Source organism: Coturnix japonica, chromosome 2, assembly GCF_054131305.1.
Source record: "Coturnix japonica strain WE chromosome 2, WE-NBRP24, whole genome shotgun sequence".
NCBI lineage: Eukaryota > Metazoa > Chordata > Aves > Galliformes > Phasianidae > Coturnix > Coturnix japonica.
In genome coordinates, this window is record NC_140664.1 from 89,276,493 (window position 1) to 89,293,030 (window position 16,538).

The 16,538-nt window shown below is 42.3% G+C and overlaps 2 protein-coding genes across 7 annotated transcripts in view; both read right to left on the reverse strand.

Moving 5' to 3' along the window:
* Window positions 1-2,102: 2,102 nt before the first annotated feature.
* On the reverse strand, window positions 2,103-13,701 carry FIGNL1 (fidgetin like 1). 3 transcript variants are annotated; one of them, XM_085537966.1, is made up of 2 exons: window positions 13,601-13,701; window positions 2,103-4,779 (listed from the first exon to the last, which is right to left on the reverse strand). In XM_085537966.1, exon 2 carries the CDS (start codon window positions 4,769-4,771, stop codon window positions 2,705-2,707), a length of 2,067 nt encoding a protein of 688 aa, XP_085394092.1. In that variant the 5' UTR covers window positions 4,772-4,779; window positions 13,601-13,701; the 3' UTR covers window positions 2,103-2,704. The 3 variants fall into 3 exon arrangements, with proteins under 3 accessions (XP_085394092.1, XP_015709841.1, XP_015709842.1); XM_015854355.2 differs by lacking the exon at window positions 13,601-13,701 and adding an exon at window positions 6,551-6,602; XM_015854356.3 differs by lacking the exon at window positions 13,601-13,701 and adding an exon at window positions 6,360-6,602.
* Window positions 6,941-16,538, reverse strand: part of DDC (dopa decarboxylase) — a 64,799-nt gene continuing 55,201 nt past the window's right edge. For all 4 annotated transcript variants that reach the window (XM_015854341.3, XM_015854338.3, XM_032442456.2 and 1 more), the window contains 2 exons: window positions 13,601-13,702; window positions 6,941-9,527 (listed from right to left, as the gene is read on the reverse strand). In XM_015854341.3, the coding sequence (XP_015709827.1) occupies window positions 9,312-9,527; window positions 13,601-13,702 (318 nt within the window). In that variant the 3' untranslated portion in view covers window positions 6,941-9,311. The remainder of the gene's footprint in view (window positions 9,528-13,600; window positions 13,703-16,538) is intronic.

Here is a 16,538-nt window from a genome sequence, read left to right on the forward strand (position 1 = left end):
TAAGAGAAACTAAGAGATTGTGCACCAATTGTTACTGAACCACAAAACCAAAGGAGAGTCCTGAATTTCTAAGTTCAGCCAGCCAAAAAGAATAAATAATGAAGTACATAAGTTTCTGCATACACTAAACAGGTCCATTAAAGTGAATTTGTCTGCACCATTTCCCTCAAATTGCAATCATGCCCTACTTTTGTGCAATTTTCTCTCTTTTTGTGAAATTACGTTGCAAGGGGATCAAATTTTGGTGGCACTGTTATAGTGGGATATGAAATACACATCGGGGTAATATTGGAAGTCCTGCTGACTTGAATCCCGCAGCAAAGCCTGAATATTGCTAGATGGCTGAAGACGCTGTCATATAGTTGCATCAATACAAAGAAAAGAAGAAAGTTTCCTTCCTTCTATTTCTACATGAAGTTCATGCACGTGACACGAACAAAGCAGGTTCATGTCGTTCAAGACTGCGAAGTAATAAACAGCATAAGCAGCTAGAGGATGAATGCTGCTATTTGGTGCTGTGGTTCCACCTCTCTTTCACAAGTTCCATTATGCAGAAAATAAATGCAGCAGCATGGAATTACTTTCCCAGTCCTTGCCATCTTAGGAGGCACTTTACTGTCTGTTGTCACATGCATTCTCACTGGTCTTTCCGGTAAAGCCCTCTATTAAAAATGAAGTTTTCAGCATAAAGATGGCAATTCCTTAAGATGATGCAGTTTTAATTACCCTTGAACAACTCCTGAGTTTTACTAAAACAGTTAAAATTCTCCGGGGTTTTCATTCAGATTTTAAAGAACTTGTTTTCAGCACGGTTTAAGATCTTTGGAGAAACTAGAAGTTTCCTAAAGTACATTTATAGCTCCCCAATGCTAAAATGACACAAGTTGTTTATTTTTATAGCCAAATCTGTCTATTTCCACTATTTCAAAAATTAAGATAAATTCACATACTTGAATTTTTATGGCTCTACAAAATAACCCCTAACATGGCCTACACTCCTAAAGACATAAACTAGAACTGATTCTTAGGGCTTATCCCTAAGATCAAACATAAAGAAATGCTAAACCTTCCAAATTATTCCAAAATAAAGCTTCACTAATCTCATAGCCTTCTGCAGTTCCCAAATAGCTTTAACAAACGTTAGCTAAACAGCATCAATAACTTATCCCACTTTAGAAAAAATCTTCAGACTAGCTTTTAAGTTCAGCTTTTTCATAATAGAAGGAACAGTGCTTTAGAGAAACTGAAAATAAACCCTAGATATCACTGTAGTCAGTCCTTCAAAAATGAAAGCATTTCACCTATTTTCAGTTCAAGTCTATCCAGCCAGTGGGCAAGGATGGATTATTTGAACAAAATGGCAGAGCCTTTCTTTAAGCCTCTGGTAAGAATACAAAATAGAACTTACTTTGTAATTTTACCACACCTATTAGAAAATAATTTAAACAGTTGACTGTGGGACACAGCATTTCTTCTTCCTATCTAATAGCATGAAGTCAACACTACAGACAGCCCTATTTCATTTCTCAACATGAACAGGATTGAAGCTCAGAAACACTAGACCCAGGCCTCCTCACTCTCTTGCTTCACAAGAACACCATGTACATAGGTCCTTCAAGCACTGCCATGGGATCTAAGTTCAAGCAACAGTTGTAGCAAGACCATGAGCCCCCTCTTCATAGAATGGCCTGAGTTGAAAAGGACCATAACAATCATCTAGTTTCAACCCCCCTGCTATGTTCAGGGTCACCAACCACCAGACCAGACTGCCCAGAGCCACATCTAGCCTGGCCTTGAATGCCTCCAGGGATGGAGGCAACTTCCCTGCCAATGGGCTGTACTTTGGCTCATTCCAGATGCTACTTCCCTCCAGCTTGCCAGATAGTCTGACCTGAAGATTGCTATTAATTTTTTCTAGTGAAGTTTGCATAGACACAAGAACCACAGCACCCAAGAATCACGCCCCCCCACACAATGAAAAGTCCACAGCAGGCCCTGCCTGCCTGCAGCCCCCTGTGAGCGCTGGCCCCTTCTACGGTTGTTGGTGCCCTCTGGATGAGGTATGGCACACAAACAGGCACAGAACAGAAAACAAGGTCAAATGAAAAAGCAATCAGAAAGAGAGTTTAATAACAAGCTGGGAACAGGCTACAGTGATGTGGGCAGGGCTCAGTCCAACAAAACCACTATTTACATGAAACCATTCTCTTTCCTCCCTGCTTCTATTTTTTCCATGAGTTTCTTCTCTCATCCACCATGAGTCTTTCCTTCCTGCATTCCTGTCTTCTTCTAACTCAGTGTGCCCCCCATTACCTTCCCCGTCAGCTCCAGCTTTACTACACCCCTAGCCAAATTATGCAGTTCTGATATCAATACGTGGGTCAACTCAGCCTTGCATTACTGATACAGCACAGCTGGCTGTACAAGACTGCACCCTCAGGTACCCCAATATTCCCTTCAACTATAAAGTTCTGTCATCTTCCCCTTAACATCAGTGAAACTCATCCATCCTCCACAGCAGCTCTCTGTAATTCCTCAGTTTTTTCAGTTAGCTACACCTCAGGCCAATACCTGGACATCTGGCTGCATAAATTTAGAGAGTTTATTACAAATAAAAACAAAAAGCAGCATAGATACACTGAACGATCACAGGTTTAATACATAACAGTGCTAAAGAACTGTCTCAGCAAAGGCTACGATGCAACTATCTGCCGCAGCCAAACGTCCGGTTCCAGGTTTCATACAGCTCCAGGTCTTTCAGGGACACACTAGGCCGCACGGTTCCAAAGGCACTCTCAAAGTCAACAAAAGCAATGGGTCGTACTTGCTCTGGCATGATGGTTGTGATATCCATGGACTGAAGACTGCGGATAGGGCCCAGAGAAGCTTCACGACACAGCTGTGTCATGTCTGCACCAGAAAACCCATCTGATTGCTTAACTATAAGCTCAATTTCCTCTTCACTGAGACAGTTGTGCTCCTTTGACATCAGACGAGTAACAATCTGCTTCCTAGCTGAAGCTTCTGGAAGAGGAATGTACAGTCTCTTCACAAGTCTCCTTCGGGCAGCCTCATCGATTTCCTGAGGCCGATTTGTTGCACCAACCACCAGAATACGATCTTCAGAGGAGGTTGTTGCCCCATCTAACTGGACCAGAAATTCAGTTTTTATTCTCCTTGAAGACTCGTGCTCCCCATCCCCTCGCTGTGATAACAGAGAATCAATTTCATCGATGAAAATCACTGCTGGCTGTTGACATCGTGCCACAGCAAACAGCGCACGGACCATCTTTTCCCCCTCACCTACCCATTTGGAAGTCAGAGAAGAGGCACTGATGCTAAAAAAAGTGGCTCCAGACTGACAAGCAATGCATTTGCCTATGAGAGTCTTGCCAGTTCCAGGAGGACCAAAGAGAAGAATTCCTTTAGGAGGACCACGTAACCCAGTAAAGATGTCTGGCCTCAGCATAGGCCAGACTACAATTTCTTTTATTGTAGCTTTAGCAAATTCAACTCCAGCAATGTCATCCCAGTTCACAGGAGGCCCGTGGTCCATGATCTCATGCATAATGAGTTCTACCATTTTTGGTTCTATACTTTTCAGTCGTTCATCTATAGGAAGCAAAGGATCCGTTGGACCCCTGGCATGAGGTTTACACTGCACTCCTCCGTTTTCATTTCCATCCTGTTTTGGGACTGGAGGAACAAACTTGCTAAATGGACCCCGAGATCTACCAGCACCCAGTGACTTTTTTACACCTCCATATGATGAGACTGGTGCACGCTGTTGTAGGCTTTGAGGTTTCTTTTGCTGATCTACCCACAGCTGTTCTTTTGCAGTTCTAAAACCAGGAACACCGCTCTCTTCACTTCCATTTCTATTCCCTGAAAAACTGTTGGCTTCAGTAGTACTGGAAGCCTTGCATGGAGCAAGGCTAGAAGTGGCAGCGCTGCCTGTATCAGTCAAGCCATAAAATGCTTTTCTTTTCCCAGACCATGCTTGTACAGCTGACTGATTGGGAAGAGACACATTTTGCCCATCACTACAGTTACCTGGAATTTTCAGAGAAGCACCACTTGTCATTTCTTTATTTCCAAACAGCGGTGCTGCCTGGAACCCTGTATGAATCTGTTCACTTAAGGAGGCAGAAGATGCAGGAGGTACATCTGAAGTTTTGGTCACAGGAGGCACATTGCTTTGGAGAGACTTTGAAGATAAGGGATGCTCAGGGAGATGTGGGCCCCGACTCGCACATTTTGATGAGCCAGCACAGCGTTCGCTCTCACCGGTGCTGCTAAAAGCACCGAGCCTAGGAATGCATGAAGCAGCAGAGGCACTGACCCCTTTATCAGCTAGTACAAGGGCATCTGTTGGTGCCATCTGAGAGCTCTGGACCTTTCTGCCAGCCTGCATCCTTTCTTGCACACACTTCAATCCAAATACATTCTCTGTTGTCAAGGCAGATTGCCACTTGTCACTGTCATTTTGCTGACACTTTGCCAAAGTCAAAATGTTTTCAGCATAGTTATTCAAGCCAGTCTCTATGTTGTCAGAGTCAATAATTGCAGAGTATTTCTCCGCATACTTTTTAAAGAGGTTGGCAGCACAGACCTGAGAGATCTCCGAGTTTGCCCATGCATACTGAATACGCAGAATTTTGGCACGGTACTCATCAGCCTTCTGTCCGGGTGTGCAGGTGCCAGAGGCAATAGCAAAGTAACTTTTCTGCCAGTCGCTCAGTTGTGCGGTGCCATGCGTCGGGGCCTCCATCGCTGACACTGAAACATACATAAAAATACCTGTTGTTACAAAAAATGTTTTATAGTTGCTTACTTGGCTGCTTCCTCCTTTTCTAATCCCAAATAAATGAAAACACACATCATTTTAATCGAATGAAACAGTGCAGCAGGACTTGTAAATCACTAAGCCAGAATGGACACCCTTCAATAAGGAAGCAGAACTGTGGGAAAAGCCACTTACACTGAGGTGCTCCTTTTCTTCCTCGTTCAAAGAAAGGAAAGAAGAATTAAAACAAATAAAATAAAATAAATAAAGGAGGAAAAAAGAGTTTGCTTCTAACCTGCGGTCTCCTGGGGAAGTAAGTAGACTGCAAAGAATGCTAACAGATGGCCAAGCAAAAACTGACCTTGTTAAATGAAATCAGCAATGCTTTTGCTCCTATTTGACAAGATACTGCACGGTGCAGAGGAGATCTGAGTACAGGTCATTGTTTAAAAGATGACAGTGATGGTAACAAAACTGAAACAACAAAGTTATTGAATAAAACCACATGCAAACTGTGAGGGGAGGAAAAAGTTCCATTAACAGACTTAAGTAGATTTGTAGCATATGTTCTTAACTACTTATTCCATGTAGAACTTACTAAAACCTCCCTTCAACTTTTGATTTTTGGAAAAACAAAGGCCTTGTTTGCCTATAGCACTGTTCACTTCTTGTTTTTCTACTTCAGGATTTAAATTCCCTCTGCTGCTGCTAAGTTCAAGAAATAAGAAAGATGCCCCTTGGCTCAGAAGGGACATTTTGCTGGCTTTGGAAAGATTAGATCATGTTTCTGACATAACTTCACAGCAGTCTTTCTCTGTGGTCATGTGCAGAAACAGCTCTGATAAGGTCAGGACTCCATAGTTTAGGAAGAGGCAAGAACAAAATGAGAGAAGTCTACAGCTGCTTCTGCAGGGTTTACAGAAAGCTTCTAACACAGCTCTGATCAGCTGTTCTCATACTCTGATCTGCCCATAAAGCACTTCCTCAGCATGACTGAAATACATCAAATCCTAACTTCTGTCTGCCCATCTCAGTGTGTGCTGGGTTTTTCTAATAAGACAATGTACAAAGCCTGTTAAAGTGAACGTCTGTCTATCATCTCCCTCAACAGAGTACAAGTCTCTGTGCTCTTTAACCAGCTGCAGATTCAAACACAGGTTCACACCGGCAGAAGCAGTATATGAATGCAGATTAATACGTGAGTGTGCAGAATACAAGGCTGCCAAGAAAGCAGGGTGGGGAGAATACAAGGCTGGGGGTGAGGAGATGTTCCACTCTTTTTACATTAAAAAAAAAAACAAAAACAAAAAAAAAAACCAGTTTGCCCAGCAATCAATCACATCACCGAAGCACCACAGGGAGCATAACGTGATGTGGTTTTCAGCCCAAGTTTGTAGGGCTGTTTAGGGAAACCAGCACACGACATGAGCCAACCCACTCAAGGGCAGCACTCCAGCAGGCTGCACACACCAGCTGCCGTGCCGTGCCGTGCCGTGCCGTGCTGTGTGGCCTCGCTCCGGTCCGGCTCCATGGCCCGTCCCGCCCACAGCCCAGGGCAGGAGCAGCCCCTCACCGGCAGCACTCCCAGCAGGCCAAGCCCGCCCAGCCAGGACTCGCTCCTCCAAGCCTGGCCGAAGGGACGCCCCGAATCCGGCCTTGCCGAGCCCCTCACTGCTGAGGTGAGGAGGAGTAACGGTCCCCAACGGCTCTAACGGGCAGAACGCAGCACTACGCCACACACCCGCCCGCGCCGCGCGCACCCACCGACTACAGCCGCCGACTGCCGCCCCTGCGGATCCCGCGCGCGCTCTGCCTCAAGGCCCGCCCCACCGTCCCGCCCTACCAATCGGATAGCAGCGTTCTGACAGACGCAGCCAATCGGAAGGAAGAGCAGGGTGGACGTCATCAGCTCGGGCTTAGCGCTGCCGCCTTCCCGCTCCCTATTGGTTGCGGCTGCCGAGCGCCCACCAATGGGAGCGGGCTGCGCGCCTGGCGGTAACGCCTTCCGCGGCACCATGGCGGGGGCTGCCAGATGGGGCGTTAAAGGGCACTGATGAAAGTGGGAGTGGCAGAGTGATCTGCGGAGATGGTACCGCTAACGGCGGGATGGGCACGATGGGAGAGGTCTGGCCAACAGCAGAGACGGACAACGGCTGTGGTTTGCTTTTTGTTTATTAGTGCTGCTCACAAAACAGACGTGTTGATTTGACAGAGTTTGGACGGATGTGAACAGAACCGCACGGCTCACAAAAGCACCAAACATCAGGTGACGTTTCCACTTTGGTTACACGGTCTACATGGGTGTCACTTACAGCCCAGCACCCCGTGGTTATGTGATGGACACAGTGACAGCAGTGACAACCATCCACGGGCACAGTATAACAGAATGAATCACAGAATCACAGAATGACCCGGGTTGGAAGGAACCTCAAGGATCACGTAGTTCCAACCCCCCTGCCTGGCAGGGCCACCAAACATACACATTTACTAGATCAGGTTGCCCAGTGCCCCATCCAACCTGGTCTGACACACGAAAGCAAGGTGAAACTGGACATAACAACATCAGTGCAGCCTGGGGTAGAGATTCACAGAGAGTCATGGAGTCATCGAGGTTGGAAAAGACCCTAAGGTCATCCAGTCCAACCACCAGCCCACCCCACTGTGCCCACTGACCATGTCCCTCAGTGCCACATCCACTCATTTACTGAACACCTCCAGGGACTGTGACTCCACCACCTTCCTGGGCAACTTATGGCCACTACCCATTAGGGTATTCTCCTAAAGAAGTGCTTTTCTGAGGTTTTGTAACTATTTCTAACAGCATCAATCAGCACAGACTGCATTAGCTTTTGAACACAAGGAGCAAAGATAAAGGTTCGCATATTAACTATTCATTAATACTGTGTTTCCCCCACCAAAAGTAATTTCACTTACAAATATGTTGCAAAGCTACAGAACTGAAACAGCAGAAAGGTCCTTCTTTCAAAAACATTCTTTTGAACCATTTTGTTCTCGAGTTGATTACATAGCCCAGATTATTATTATTTATTTCTTTTCAGATGACTTAACACTAATGTTCTGCAAAGCAATTATCACATGGGGGAACAAGGGAATGGGAGACTGGCTGCTAAAAAGGCCTTCATTGACTGCAGCTTCGAATCATTTCCAGATTTCAGATAAAAAAAACCAAGAACTGTGAAATTCAGATTTCTGTATTGTGCTGGCCTTGAGGAAATGCAGTTCTGTGGGTATTAGAATAGGTCAGGTGGAAGGGAGATCATGTAATAAGCCAACAGCCTGATCACTTCAGGGCTCACCAAAATTAAAGCACCCTGCTGGGGGTACTGTGCAAATGGCACTGAATGCTGATAGACAAAAGGCATCAGCCACCCCTCTAGGAAGCTTGTTCCAGTATTTTACCACCCCCCCGGTAATGGAATTTTTCACATCCAATCTGACTCTCCCTAGGTGCAGATTTGTGCTGTTCTGTGCATCCTGCTGCTGGTGAGCAGAGACCAACGCCACCCTCTGCTCCCACCCCCTACCTCCTTGGGATGCCACAGAGACAAAACATGGCCAGGAGCAGTCAGCATGCCATGCCAGCTCTGCCTGGTACACATTTCATGTTGACAAATATTTCTTTATTAAACAATGGAACAAGTGGAGTGGTAGCCATCAAATGATGTCACAGCTCTATTTCACACAACATGGCCTACAGATTATGTTGAAGTAGTTACTGCTTATAATAACTGAGTTGAAAATGTAGAACATCAGGTAGCACGTGGATTTTGGCAGAACTCTGAAGATGGAGAATCAGTATGGATGATCAAAGTGAAAACCAATAAGCAGCATAAACTGTTTGCTGAGATTTGACAAAATCACTGTCTTAGAAGGAAACTTGTAAGGAGAGAGAACCTGCCATAAGGGCAGTGAGCATTCACTCTCCCACTTTGGCTGTATAATGAAAAGAGTCTTGAAGTTCTAACTTCATTTGCAAAAATACAGCAGCAAGTGTGTCATGGCATGTTAGTGACCCAGCTCATTACATTTGTGCTTGCCTGCTTAAATAGGACCCAAACAGTGTTATAACCAGGTGACTAAACTTCCTACAACCTTTTTTTTTCTGATTTCCTTAACGATATTAAATTATTTGGTGACAACACCTCACCTTTTCATCTCTTGAGTAGTATTTGTGCTGTCAGCAGCAGAGGGAATAATAACCCTCTGTTTCCATTGCTGGGATCAATGAATGCCCTTGATAACTAACAGCAAAGAAATGACAGCTCGAGATGCCATGAATATGTCCCTTCTGGAAACAGGCAAGATGAAAATGCAGTGCAGAGAGTGAATCACTAAGGTTAGAACACAACTTGCTGGCAAGGATTTTGCTACTGCAGCTGGGCTATGTAGCAACAGCTTTTTTTTTCCCCTCATAACTCAACTTTCCCACCTGCCCCTAAAATTAAACTTGGCAACACAGAGAAAACCAGCTAATTACCTCCTCCCTGCTGCTACCTCACCACTGTTACTGCTGGTGGTGGTTTTGTTCCCATGTTTTCAGGAGCTCAGTCGCCAGCTGTGAGATGTGCTGCCAGGCAAACTTGACGTGGGTGGATTCCACCGTGCGGGAACAAATAGCAAAGCGTAGCACAAACTTTTCTCGCAGGTGGCATGGGACCAGATGAATCTTCTTGGCTTCATTTATGCTTTTAAGAAGTGCCTTATTTAGTTCATTTGAGCCCTGAAATCATTGTAATTCAACAGATAAGGTAATGAATTTCAGAATCTGGAATATGTAAATCCCACCAAGCAGCCAAGCCTAACTGTCACCAGTAACATCTAGCCATTTCTCAACTGTATAATGCTTTGCCATCAAAGGATTATACAAAAAGTTGATGGCTCTGGAGATCATTTTTCAGCCACAAAGAGATTTATGGATTAACCATGGTTTAGAACCTGTGTTCAGTCTATGGCATTTGCAATAGCTGGCTTCTTTTTCATGACCTAAGGTCATGAGCTAGGTAGCTTCATTTAAAATCATTGATTATTGCATCAATTTCATTACAGTTTTCTTAGATCTAATTCATAGAATCATAGAATGATAGAATAGTTTGTGTTGGAAGGGACCTCAATTATCACGAATCTCCAAACCCTGCACCACATGCAGGGCCACCAACCTCCATATTAATACTAGACCAGGCTGCTCAGGGCCCCATCCAACCTGGCCTTGAACACCTCCCAGGGACAGAGCATCCACAACCTCTCTGGGCAGCCTGTTCCAGCACCTCACCACTCTCATAGTAAAGAACTTAAAAATGCAAGGCAGTTTTGCCATGAACTCTACCAACATTTGTAATACAAATCTCTCAGTCTTTACTTTAGCGTGACTACCTTTAGAGAATCTCTGGAGTATGAAGACATAAATCTTGTTCTTAGTTAAGTAATAATGAAGTATTAACAAATAAGTTAAATCAAGGAATCAACATTTGGGTCATCTCTTTAGAAAACACCCTAAAAAAAGTATTTGCTTAAGGTTCTATGGGAAGTGTCCTTCATAGAATGCTTCAGAGTGTTTCCTACTTGAATTCAGAAATGTCATAAGCTAACCCTCCTACCACTGGCAGCAACCATTCTTCTTATGAATTCAGGGACACAAAGGTATAGGTGCTAAATAACCTGTAGAAGGTCAGAGTGATTCTACATGCATGCAGTATTGAATTTTATCTCCTTCTGTTGTTTTAATTCTTCTTCTACTCAACTACTGAATGTGAGGATTTCCTTAAGAGCAGCTGTATGCTTCCAGTACCAAGCCTTAAAGGAAACAGGACTACATAGAAGAGTACTAATTCTTTTACAGATTCACCTGATGTTGAATTAATGGTAATCTTAGTAATCATAACCAGCATTTAAGAATAAAGCGAAAGATGTCATCAGATTTTCCAAAATCTGATTGTTTTAAATGGAAACAATGACAGCAGCCTGTTGGGATTTTGGTTCTGATTTAGCAACACAGGTTGAAATGCTGACTGCATATCCCTGGCAGTCTTTATTACCTAAGTTAAAGGAACCCATATGTCTAATTTTTTTATATCAACAGCCTGATGCCTTCAGATTTGCTGGCAGCTTGCCATAATAATGTAAGATATACTGTGTTGATCTCTAGCACTATAATTTTTCTCTTCGGAGAAATATCTTAGCTAATGTGCTGTGCCGTTGCTCTTTCCATTACACTGCTGGTGACACAGAATTGCAAGAGATGCTGGGAGTTCCAGTGTTCACTTACTGACCATTGTAGTACTGGAGCAACAAAAGAACTAATTCATCTGCAACATGCAAAACAGTACACGTTTAGTGTGTTGTTTTGGTTTTTTTTTTCACTGTAGCAGCCATGGTTCTTCTTGAAAATATTTCCATTAGAAAATGTTACCTCAAATCTACACAGTTGTGACTTGCCCTTCTTAGCCTTCTCCGTAAGAAAAAGCATTAGGAGAGCCATGACTTCCCACTGGCAGTAAGGACAAGTGAATTCTTTGCATGCTTTTGGATCATATTACAGTCGGAACTGAACCCAAGTCAGAGCCTTGTTCTGACTTAGCAAAAGCTGTTAGGGAATTTAGGTGAGACTTATCATGACTTAGGAGATATTCATACAGTTTTTCTTAGAGTATCATGGACATTCCTACCTAAGAAATGGACCAACATCAATGTGTCCCTGCGTCCTCCCCTGCCTGCCATGGGTTGGTCACTGGTGACAGTTATTTTCTACTTTCTTACTGAAGGTAATCCATCATTAAAATGATGATCCTTGCTTATAATATGAAACGCCCAGTGCTAACTTTTAAGCAATACAAGCGATAATATGATGTTTATGCCCTTGGCAGGGGTAAGAGGAAGAAGGAGAAAGATTTCTGTATCTTTCTTCTGTTCTGCTCTCACAGCTGCACCCAGGGCCTGCTGTGACACTCAGATGTCACATCAAATTGAAGTTAACAGTGAAAAATCATCTCCCAGAGCTTTGAGAAACAAGAAGCCAGCTCTGATCGAGTCTGTCAGTTTTAATAAGCCAGTATTCTCACTCCCTTGGAGAAATGACTAGCTTGGCTTGTATTCATCTACAGACATGACAAGAAGGCCCAAAATTAACCCTTTGGCATGATACTTGGAATCCTTCTCTGACATTTGATGAAGCAGTTATAATATGAAAGTCATCGATTATTACTGCATCTCTCTTCAGCATAGGAAGAAAAAAAAAAAAGCACTAAGAAATAAAAAAGATCATTCATTTGTTCATCGAGAACAAAGGAAGGAAAAATGTTGCTGTTACTTTTACAGCTGTGCAGCATTACAGGTGAAGTTTCCTGTTGCTCAGTGTTACTCTAACTATATAAAAATTACACATAGGTTGGGTTTGGGTTGTTTTTAGGGTCGTCTTTTTTTTTGTACAGGGAAGACAAGTGATGCAAACACTGCTCTTTCAGCATTAGATTTCAGAAGAATCATGCCTTTGTCCTACAACTTGCCTGGAAGTTTATTATCTAGGTATCCAGTATTTACCTTCACTTGTTTGTCTTTCCCTGTGGACCTGTTTTCTTCCTATGGAGCACCAAGCACAGGAGACCAGATATGGATGAACCATCGATCTGATCAGAAGTGACAATTCCTGTGTGGCTGAGCTCTGTTTCACCAGGACCAACTGTTTCTTTAAGCTAAGCACAGAGCACTGACAGCTGACTTTGAATCTGCAAAACTGATGTTTGTTTGACCAAGTCAGAGAGCAGCCTCCAGCCAACCTCTTGTAACTGAGCAGTATGTGCCACAGAACCTATTCCTCAACAAGTGTGAAAAGTTCTCATTATGAAATTAGATTCACATTTCCATTTATTTGAACAACCCCACATTATTTAGTATGTCTGATCCCCTTGTAGCAGACCTTTTTTTGCTTTTACTTTGAACACCATAAATTCAGATGAAACCATTTTCCTATTACATTTCCTGATTTACCACTGCCTTATTGTTCCAGATTTGTTTAAACCATCAAACAGTAGTAACTAGGGCAACTGAATGACTGAGAAAAGAATTTGTGACAAGGGGTAATATCACACTACCTAGAAGATGCCAAGATGTGCTTCTGGGCTTTCAGAAAAGCCAAAAGCTCATTTAGAGACCTAAGCTAAAAAACATGCAAAACAGAAAACACCAGTGCCATTTTTCTTATTGTCTGGTGTTCAGATTCAGGGTCACAACAAAGGCTTGAGCTGCAAGCTCTTTTATTAAACAAGTTCTTTATCTAAAACAAGACATTGACCTTTTTAAATGTCTGATGTTTTCTTTAAATGGAAGAAGAACAACAAAAAAAACTTTATTACTCTGTCTTCATCCATGAAAGACGTTATACATGCATGAAACTGTTTACTAAATATACACACATATAAAATCAATAAGAATCTAATGGACACATAGACACGTCATAAATAAATGTCTTGGGAAATATATAAAAACTACCACCTAAATCAAAGTCAATTGAGCACAGAATACAACAGCTATTGAGTATGACTGGGTAGACTAAGACTACTTGTTTGCCTTGACTATAGATTTTCATACTCTGTTATGCTTAAATTTCTTGCATGTTTTTCATTGACTTCCATTTAAGAAAAATGTCTAAGGCTTCTTTCTTTAATCCTCTTTGATATACATTAATTCTCCCTGCTTGCCTTAAAAAATAATTAACCGCATTAACTACAAAGACTGTATTCTACTGCAGGTGACTGTATTGCTATAAAACATGACAGAACTCGGAAGTCTCAGGTGCCTTACCTTCAGTCGAAAGCAGACTAGTCCCAAGACAACCTCAGCACAGATCTCAAATCTTTCATCCTGAAGGACTAAATGTTCAAACTGGTGCGACAGCCTGACGTGCTGAGAAGAAAAAGAGTGTCAATATTGTATAAATTTGATTGGTTAAAAGGAATGATTTGCTAAATTGCTTCCATCCTTATTCTCTTTCTTCATTTCCCTCTTCTAATAGGTGATAATATTCACACATTGCCATCTGTTTATGTGAGCTTATACCACATTTATGACCGCCTGCGACCGCACTGAGTTGTAACAGTATTGGTTGCTCAGTTAATCTTAGGGAATAGAGGTCCATTTCTTAATGAAACATTTTGGCACATTTTTATATCTTTCGGGATGCCATATTAACAGCAAATATTTGCAAGAATTCTGTTTTACATTTTCTGCCATTCTCAGTTTTGGTTGCAACCGGCTGCAGAGTCTGAAAAGAGGAAAGGGGAGGATGCATGGATTTATATAGAGAAAATGACCACACCTCCAGTGAACAAGATGGACAGAGACAGATGGGCTTTTTAGAATAGTTCACCTAACATGAGAATAACCGTGAGGGGGATAACTTGCTTGCTCTTTCTGTCCTGGGTGCTCAGGTCTTGTTGAAAAGAACAGCAGTGGCAGTAAAATAAAGGAAACAGGCAGCACACCTCAGCTTGATTAACTGTTATATCAGACATCAAGCTAGAGCTATTATTCCAAAACATACAAAGCCTGATGCTCTTCCAAAGTGAAACAAATAGGAAGGAAAAAACAAACCATGAGGCATACTAACAACCAGGAAGGAAGGTCTAATGTCACTCAGTGTAGTTTGTAAAAGTATACTCCAGATTTTGCTTCCTCCCAAACAGAAAATGAATACAAAAGCACTTTGAACAAAAGATCCCACACTCACATCAGGTACCTGCAGTACCATATTCAGCCCGCTCTAACAGGCTGTCATCAATTTCATGCTCTCTATCCAAAAAGAGAAAATAATAAAAGCATCTGGCTACTAGAATTTGAGTGTGTGTGTGTGTGTGTGTGTGTGTGTGTGTGTGTGTGCAGTAGCTGATCTACATAGAAAATTATCATGGCTTTCCTATAAACAAACAAACAAAAAAAAAATTAAACACCAGATCTAACATCTTTTCCTAATGTTTATTTCTTGAAATTGAAAAAAAAAAAATTGTTTCTGTGGAATAAGATCACTGACTCAAGGTGCTCTGACGGGGATGCCAATTCCCCTTCCAACCAGCCAATCCCACTGCTGTTACCACTTACTTTGCTGTATGTTGCATCCATCTTTCACCTCCCTCTAAAATTAGACTGAGCTCTCTGAGTCAGGAGCAAGAACAATAGCACGCCCAATCCTTTCCATGCCAATAAATGTTTTGCTAACATAAATAGCTTGCTTTTACAACTGTGATATTTGACCAGAGTATACATCCATACGTTTGTATGCATAAATGCATGGGAAGCATATATGCAATATGCACAAAGGCTGTAACAATCTTTTACTATCTCCTTCTTCCCTCATTTCTATAGCATCGGACAAATTATGCCTTTGACACAGCTCTGCAGAATTCCACACTGCAGATACTGAGGCTCAGAAATCAAGATCATAAGAAATTTCTGTTCAATATGACTATAATTTCACAGCTGTTTAGCTGAGTGAAACCACCAAGTGAATTTAATGCAAATCTGCCTGGTGTTAGCTGAATAAAACAATAGTGCAAGGTTTGGCTTACAGCAAGTAGTTTTGACAAGGAGACTGCAGATGCTGTACAGATATTTCTGTCCTTTCTATTTTATTTTGTTTTACATTAAGGGATTTTTCAAGAAATAAAATCAGGGGGAAATAGGGACTATTCAGTAAAACACAACTCAAAATTCTATGAATTTTGTATTCATATATGGAAGCAAATAATTGTATCCACAGCAAGCTGTAGGAAGTAGCAATAACTGTGAAAGCCACTGGGGGGCACCAAGGGTATTCGATTTTTAGAGGACGGGGAAGTAGAGAAAGCTGAAACCAGCAAGATTCACCTGTGCGGCTTTGCTTAACAGAATGATCCAAGACCCCGCACCTTTGAACTGTAAGCTCTTAACCTGAATTGCTCTTACAAAGATTGTTGACACTAAGCATAAATAAATTCAATAAAGTTAAACATTACTAAGCCCGGAGAAGCCAAAGGGCTTGTAGGTGCCACATCTGCTTCTCTGCAACTCAGAGAGCTGTACCCCATTCTGGACAAGGGTATGGTAATAGCTCAAGGGGCACACACACATGGTTTCAGTGCTCCTGCTTTTCAAGATGTGCAGGTGAACTATGAAAATCAGTTCCTGTTTGGAGAACGGATAAACAAGCTGTTCTTGATTTCTGCTGAATGCGTACAAAGCAGGCCTAATCCACGGTGATTATAACCCTCCAAATGCATTTGGTTTTGACTTAATCACCATGCTGCACCCTTAGCACCATTCATTTAAAGCTGATGTTCAAGCTTCATTTAACCTTTAAAAAGTATTCTACCTTGTTGTGTATTTTGACACCCCCCCCCCCCCCCCCAACAAAACAAAAAAAAACAAAACCAAAAAAAAAAACATACCTACACCAACCAACTGACATACTGTTTCTAGTAATGTCATTTGGAAAAGCCCTTTTTCACATGGGTTCCTAAAGTGGAATTATATGTATTGTGTTAGTGAAAAATGTCAGTATGTAGGAGATGAACACCAGCACTTCTCTCCACGGTGACATTTAACAGATGGAAACATTGAAGCTTGCAAGGGATTTCTGTGTCTCACTACCTCTGGTAAATAACTATTGCCTTTTTTCAGTGAGATAGGAAAAGCAACCCACTCGTGCCTAATCGGGATTAGGGAAAACGCCTTACATAATCACCAATGGGAAGAATAAACTTGTGTG